This window comes from Haemaphysalis longicornis, unplaced genomic scaffold (genome assembly GCF_048455015.1).
Source record: "Haemaphysalis longicornis isolate Haplotype H1 unplaced genomic scaffold, Haemaphysalis longicornis Haplotype H1 scaffold_10, whole genome shotgun sequence".
Lineage (NCBI taxonomy): Eukaryota > Metazoa > Arthropoda > Arachnida > Ixodida > Ixodidae > Haemaphysalis > Haemaphysalis longicornis.
In genome coordinates this window covers 3,304,492-3,312,248 of record NW_027526204.1, presented here as the reverse complement: position 1 = coordinate 3,312,248, position 7,757 = coordinate 3,304,492, and the positions used below count along the sequence as shown (strand labels likewise).

Sequence of the window (7,757 nt, the reverse complement as noted above, 5' to 3'; positions counted from 1 at the left end):
CTCCTCGGCAGGGAGGGCAGGCAAAGCCGTGAACTCGTCCTGCACCCGTCAGCACCACCGGTGAATCGAACGGCGCGGTTCAGGTGCCGCGAGCTGCACCACTGAAACGAACGGCGAAGTGCTGCACCGCCTGAACTGGTTCACGTGGTGCAGGTGAAACGAATAGACCCTATGTCTGTAAATGTCGCTGATATTGAGGCTAAATTATTTGCATCAAACCGCTATTTCGTACATAAACGTTCAATACTATTTTATAAAGAATATTTTTCAAACATAAATTTTCTTACTATGCTCATAAGTACTACTGTAGTTAGCCAATCCAATCCATTGGTCCAGTCAGCTGCGTCTGTGGCTGCGTTTGAGTGCTGTAGTTTGGGCGAGCGAAAGTACGTAGCATGCTCGCTCGTATTTGTTCCCGTCCGTGCCCTGAAATCAAAGTGTGACTAAGAAAAAAACACGCCGCCGATTCTGCTTTGGAAGGACCGCAACTCTACGGTACAAGCGTCCCCTGCTTAACAGTTTCCAGACCTGCGTGGCTACTACGACCGCGAGCTCTCCATTGAACGCGGTCTCTTGCCTTTCAGGGGAATAATGCCCAAGCATGATCCGTTCAGCCCGAAAGGGATCGCCAACAGAATCAAGTCGAAAGGCCTGCAGAAACTGCGGTGGTACTGCCAAATGTGTCAGAAGCAGTGTCGAGACGAGGTACGTACTGCGACAATTACGATAACAATACTTTCAACCCAGTAGGGCTGGGGTGTTTTGGAAAGGCCAAAGGCCCACACCGAAGGGCCCAGCACGCCGACTTTTACAGTGCAAGAAAAGGACGGAGGGGATGAAAAGGATGTAGAGAGAGAGAGGAGTGGATTCGGATCGGTTGGATGAGGGTGACATAGTCAGCGTACAGGGGGAATTAAAAGAAATACGAACGGAGCGCACAGCCTCCGGCGCATGCCGCACCGTCTGGCTGCTCTTTCAGTAAACTGCGCGCAGGCGTAGTTCATTCAGAGCGTTTGAGAGTGCTAGGGGAAATGCTTGATAAAGAAGCGACTCAGGTAATTTATTTTGAGGAGTCTTTTTATGGTCTGTCGCCACTGAGCATCCTGTTATCTCCTACATTCGGGAGCCAAACGCGCAGCAGGCTGATTGCAGCTAGCATGATGCCCTTCAACGAACATCCTGTTCAGTGGCGGCGCAGCGTGAAAAGACGCCTCAAAATAAACGGCTGGCGTTGCTTTTTTATCAAGCATTTCCCCTGACAGTAGGCCACAGTCTCAAACGTTCTGAAACAACTACACATGCGCGCAGTTTGCTGACTTTGCAGCCAGACGGTGCGGCATGTATCGGAGGCTGTGCGCTCCGTTGTTCGCATTTCTTTTAATCCCCCCTGTACAGTAGGGGCATGGACTCGAGGTTGTTGGTTATGTCATTGATGAAGTTGCTGAAAAACACTGGCCCAAGGACGGAGCCCTGTGGGATACCCGAGTGAACTGGTGTGCGCTCTGAGCAACAGCCATGAAAAAGAACCCGAAACTGGCGGTGGGCAGTGAATTCACCGGCGCGCTGCGGCGAGTGCCATGGAAAGTTCTATAACTAGTGTCACTAAATAAACATTGGGTGTAAGCATGGGTGTAGGCGCTAACCCGAGACGGCACTTAATGAACCGCAGAGTGGCAGAACATGCATGTAGCAGCCCTGCACAGTCCCTCAGTTGCCATGTGATCAGGCTGTGCTTTTGTGAAAGTAATGTCCCCTTCCTGTTTGGTTTCCAGCCGCTTTTACGTGGCGAGCGGATTTGCTCCAACACACTAGCTACCATGTGGTTGAAGCATCGCGATTCTTTTGACCCTTCTTCTCTAAGGTGCGACGTGAATTAACACGAGTTTCTTTTGCACTCGTGTGTGTGTTTCCTGAAAATCTACTGCTGTAATTAAAGCTCGGATTCTTCTAGGTGGTGGACTTTCGTTGTCCTCTTGGTTACCGGTATAAACGGAATCGCTTTAGTAGAACGGACTGTTGGGCAAGTGGGTGCATATTTGGTAAAACTTAGAGCGCGATTTAACAAGGACGATAGGAAAAAAGACAAGCACTCTGAGCGCTTGTGTTTGTCTTTTTTCTATCGTCCTTGTTAAATTGCGCTTAAGTTTTACCAAACGAATCGCTTCAGTTGGTGCGAACAACGACAGTTGTTTTAAAAATCACACTGTTACATAACTCGTTCGCACCTGTGAGGCCGATTGGTTCTTCTTTTTTCTCTCATCCCATCAGTAATGGCGGAACGGCTTCAAGTGCCGTACACTTTCCCACTTTTAAATCTTTGTTCCCGTTTAAATGATTGCAGAATGGCTTCAAGTGTCACACAATGTCTGAATCGCACCAGCGCCAGTTGCTGCTCTTTGCTGAGTGCCCAGGAAAATACCTCGGAAGCTTCTCAAAGTAAGTGTACCTCGTGCAACCTGCCTTTTTTCGAAAATTTGCTTCAGGCATATTCTCACTGTGCGAAAATAGTCTCTTGCAACAATGCCAGCTTGTTTTGGCATCTTGTTTTCGCATTCCTTTTGGCCGTTCAAAGATGAGTTGGCCTGAGTTGTCAGGACTTTGTTACTTTGGCATTCATGTTGTCTCTACTCTTGGTTAGCTATGCCCCATAATATCTTTAGCAGTCATGAAAGTTGAGCTAGTTGTTATGGTTGCATACTTTGAACAGTGATAATATGACGGGGACAAAGAAAAGGGGACACCTGTGCTCACCCTTCTTTCCGCCAACAGTAGCCAGTGCTTTGGCTACGTCACGGAAGCCCTGGCATCGGCAGTTTGGGGCGAGGAGCCTATTGCGTCATGCTGATGCCGATGTCGAAAGGGTATCTGCGTTGCGCTTTCTCACGTGTTCAAATTGATTTACAGTATGTTATTGTGAACAGCTGCGGTTGAAACTTCCTGGGAACTTTGAACTTTCTGGCCAGTACTCCTTTAAGAATGGGTGTCGTTTTAGTTTTCACGTGCATAGGTTACTGTTGGATGAATCTGGTCTTGCTTTGTTTCTTGTAACCTGTGCATTCATTGTTCGGGGATTCACACGTGCTTTGTTGCGGTACTCATGCGCAGCAGATAAGAAAACTGGAAGCTATTCTTTACCGCGGAGAGTAACCTTTCTCTGCCTGATTTCAGGGAATTTGCGGACACCTTTCTGGAGCTTCTCAAGAGACGCTTTGGTGAGAGGCCATGCCTGTTTGCTTCAGAAAAGAGGAGATCGGGGGGTGTAGCTTCTTAGAACTGGTGTGTTTAGGTAGAGTAGGGGTTGTGAGAACCACCGTGGTGTCACTCAATTCTGCATGTCAGCAGCGCTTCTCTTGTGCCAAACGGGTGTGCTGCATGGCGTGTGCGTGCTTTGCTTGTGATTTCTCTGCTGTCTTCTTTGAGGTTTTGGTGGCGGGAGCACTTGTTGGCGGTTGCGAGTCCTAAAGGAGCACTTGGCAGGGGTGGCTTCACTCTGTGCCCCTTGATGGACGTGCAGGGACCAAGCGAGTGCACGCCAACCAGGTGTACCAGGAGTACATAGCGGACAAGCAGCACCTGCACATGAACGCTACTCGCTGGCTCACGCTCACCTCCTTCGTCAAGTGGCTCGGACGCGAGGGGCACTGTGTCGTCGATGAGACCGAGAAAGGATGGTTCATCACGTGAGTGCCCCGAGGCTGGTGCCTGTTTTTTTCCCACGTTTGTGCTTTTTTGCTGCTTGTTTTTACTGTGACGACATTGGGGTAACTTCAAAGTAAACTGTGCACTTTCTGGCAGAGGTGCAAAGCCATGTGAAGGTGCAAAGCCCTCCCTCAAGCTTGGAAAATTTGCTTTCCATTGTTTTACCTTATCCTCATTTTACATCATCCTCATTTTACGCATCCTCAAAATGTGTGCATGTCAAACGCCACAGAAAATGATTGTGCGGAAGCCCTAAACATGATTCTCGAGTAACTCGTTGCACACGGTGCAGAAACAAAAGTCAGGGGCAGTTACAAGATGGGACGCAAAGCGGCAGCTTGGAAGAGGAAAATGTACTGTGCGAAATAAGCGACAAATAATTATTACGCGGCCATGGTGTTGGGGAACGCATCAAGTGTGACCAGAAATGCCTTTGGGACATTGTTTTCACTTGCGCAGTTTTCACTTTCTGCTCATTCTTCTTGTAAGAGTCTTGTCCAGTCTCCCAAGACCTGAAATCCATCTGGTGTCCAGAAAGCCACTTTTTGGGTTTCTTGGACAATGTGTGCATCAACTGTTCTCTCTTTTTGTGCCATTACCTATGTGGTCATTCAGCAGCTCTCTTGAAGGCTTTTTCTGTGATTGTTGTGTCATAAGAAATAGCCAAGCTGAAGTAAAAAGGGATTCTGTACGGGTGTTTGATTGATGCGCTCCACTGTGCTGCCACTCAGCATTGGCATTTAGCAACTCGTGGGAAGGCTCTGATGGTCGTGGTTGTGAGGAGGAAGCCCATAAAAATGTTGAGTGAGTGGTCTGAGCTACACTCGGTGACTACTCAAGAACGGCACCACCTCATGTAGCCGGACCCGTGACGTCAGTGCGCGCGTGTTTTGAAAGGGGTTTGCTATGAATGCGTGATATCGTCTGCCTTGTCTCACACAGTTTGTTTGTCGTCCCTGGAGTCATTTATAAGCATATTAAGTCCAAAAAATCGCGGGAACGGCTCGCCCCATGTTCAGTATATCCCCAGTAACGCCCTACTTGCGCCGCGCAGAGAAACGTCTGGCTACGGTGATAAGGCACAGCGGCAACTTCCGGTGCCGTTCTTAAGTTGTCACCGAGTATAGTTGGCAGCACTCTGCCAGGTTGCGCACTGTAGCTCTGGTGTGGAAACATCATGGTATAAAAAGGAAAAGAGCACGCGTTATCCAGAGGGTTGGTTAGATAACATTTTTCCGCACTCGAGAAGAGCCCTTTTTCGGTCCCTGTGGTTCATTTTGTTTTGCCCTGGATCAGGGAAGCAACCCAAGTGGAGCACTTGCTCTTGCTAGTTCAAATGAATGGTGCGTGAAGCAGAAAACCTCCGGGCTGACAGAATGGCTTCCAAGATACGGGGCCACACCAGAGTTTGACAGGAGGGGCGAGGGGTGGAAAATGGCCCAGACCAGGCAGGAGCTGTTGGAAGGTTGTGGGAGAGGCATTCGTGTGGCAGTGGACATGAGTGGGCTCATGATGGCAATGGTAGCTTCTTCTACACTATGCAAAGGCGCTGGCACGTGTTCTCTGAAATGAACGCGCGGTGCACGTGTTCACTGGCGGGTGAGCTCGGCTGTGTCCCCCTGGGCAGTAGTGGATGAAAGTGCGTGGATGCAGGTACATCGACCGCGACCCGGACACGATCCGGCGGCAGGAGTCGCTGGCCAAGAAGGAGAAGCTGGACCTGGACGACCAGGACCGCATTGCTCGGTTTATCGACCGGCAGATCGAGCGGGACCGGGAGCGCAAGCGCCAGGAGCAGGAGGCCGCAGACTTCACCGAGCTCAAGCGGGACAACGAGGAGGAGAAAGGTGCCCCCTCTCTCCCTCCGTGCGGTTTGTGATGGGGTGGGGGTTGGTCGCGAACGTTGAAGCTGACTAGTGCGGGCCCAGGGTTGAGTGGGGATGTTGGCAGTAAGTGTGTTTTGGCAACTGCTAGTTACCAGGGGTCCAGTCGTTGTCAAATCTCCATTTAGCCTAGTCCCAACTACCTAACTAGCGCAATAAAACTCAGTGCCTATGGCGTTGTGCTGCTGAGTCCAAGGGGACAGGTTCCGATTTCCGGCCTGGGCGGCCACTTTTCTGATGGAGGCGAAATGCGAAAAGCTCGTGTGCTTGAGATTTCGGCGCACGTTAAAGATCCACAGGTGGTCAAAATTAATGCGGAGCCCTCCACTATGGCATGTAGCATCAGCACATTGAACCCCACAATCAAAACTTGCTATGGTGATTGTTCTATCTTAGTGGGCACACGTGCCGTATTTTATAGCGTGTTCTTCCCCCACCCCTTTTTTGTTTGTTGCCAAAATGGCTTTGGAAGGGATGGCATGACTGCATTCGCCGTGAAACTATGACCGGCAACCAATGAACAAAACTCGCCCCGGGCCAAGAGTTGTCATGCATTCATTCGGGTTACAATTGGGGTTGTTCATCTTTGTGTACTGCCCGGTTTTACCCGATTTTGATTTTCACACCTCGAACATGTTTAAAGAGAGTCCGGTTAAACCCCATTTCTCCCGGAATGGACCTTTTCAAAGTAGCGATCGGAAATCGTGCAGTGACATTCCTCCGTCCTCAACCAGTACTTGCTGGAAGTGAAGCCTATAAACAGAGCTTTCAAGCGCATTTATTGCTGGCATGACCGATTACGTCCCAATGTGGCTGTCACTTACCGGTACTGCCTCAGCCTAACCTCGAACCCTTATTGCGACAACTGCGGTTCTCTGGAAACACTCGAGCATATCTTAGTGGAACGCCCTGCATACAGTCAAGCAAGAAACGACCTTGCACAGAAGATGGAGTGCCTCAACCACAGTTTCCTAACTTTAAAAGGCCTTCGGGCACCATGGCCTTCTGCCTTGTCTCAGCGGAAAGTGCTAGCCGCATTACCTTATTTGATTATGTCCATAAAGTGGGGTCGCTGATGTGATATACTTGGACTGGAAAATCCTCACACTATGCAACCATCTAGACTTTTCATGTGTCGCACTCACGGTCTCAAAAATACACTCTGCGTCCTTTTTTTTCCCTTTTCCTTCCGCTTCTTTTATTTGCATCCCCGCAGAGCAGCATGCCGGCAGGCCTCTCTGCTATCCTCTCGCCACCCCAGGCTGGCAGATGCTGCACTGACATTGTTGTGCTTAGCTTATGGAAGCTGTGAGGTCGAGAGGACTTTCCCCCAGCTGTTCGACGTTCAACGATCAGACAGCTGACTTGCTGCACATGCAGATGATTATGTACAAAAACAATGATGCGTAAAAAATCCAAGACAAGCTTTCTGGGAATAGAATCTTTATTTCTTACAAGTTATCAATGCTCATTGCTGTCATCATTACTGATTCATTTCCTAACAAATTTTCTATTTTTTTTTATTTATTGATACTGTGAGCCTTGGTTAGGCCCATACAGGGGTAGGCATAAAAGAGAAACACAAGAGTAGCTTACAAGATCGTCAGAGCGTATACATAAACAAAACACTGATGAGCAACTGAACGCAAAAAAGCAAATGCAAAAAAGGAAACACCCAACGCAGAGTTTATACACAACTAACATGAAGCCAGTATACATTGCAGACACAAAATTAAACAAAAAAGATACATGGTGCATGTTTATGCATTGCTGCGTAACCAAAGTTCCTTGACTGTTTCAGCAAAACCGTCGACACAATTCATACTTACAACCTTACGCGGTAACCCATTCCACATTTCGATAGCCCTCAGAAAGAAAGAATATTTAAATGTGTCACAATGGGAAATGAATGGCCTCACACATTTACTGTGGTTTGTACGACTGGAATGATGATAAGGTGGTTTGAGATACTCGTCTCTATCCAATTTCAAACCGCGGTGATAAAGCCCGAACATAAACCTTAAATCGGCGACCCAACGCCTGCATTCCAAAGTTGGAATGTGCGCTTGGGTGCGCAAATCACTTATACTTTGTTGCCTCGAATATTTGGAATAAATAAACCGGAGAGCCATGTTCTGGATTCGTTCAAGTTTGTAAGACAGGTTCGCCTGATAA

The 7,757-nt window shown here is 48.6% G+C and overlaps 1 protein-coding gene across 2 annotated transcripts in view; it reads left to right on the top strand.

The window, feature by feature from the left end:
* Nucleotides 1-319: 319 nt before the first annotated feature.
* Kin17 (kin17 DNA and RNA binding protein) overlaps nt 320-7,757 on the top strand; it is a 61,907-nt gene continuing 54,469 nt past the window's right edge. The window contains exons 1-6 of one of the 2 annotated variants that reach the window (XM_077688782.1): nt 320-495; nt 585-705; nt 2,342-2,436; nt 3,169-3,212; nt 3,515-3,680; nt 5,353-5,546. In XM_077688782.1, coding sequence (XP_077544908.1) covers nt 592-705; nt 2,342-2,436; nt 3,169-3,212; nt 3,515-3,680; nt 5,353-5,546 — 613 coding nt within the window. In that variant the 5' untranslated portion in view covers nt 320-495; nt 585-591. The remainder of the gene's footprint in view (nt 496-584; nt 706-2,341; nt 2,437-3,168; nt 3,213-3,514; nt 3,681-5,352; nt 5,547-7,757) is intronic. The other variant, XM_077688781.1, reaches the window with a different exon arrangement.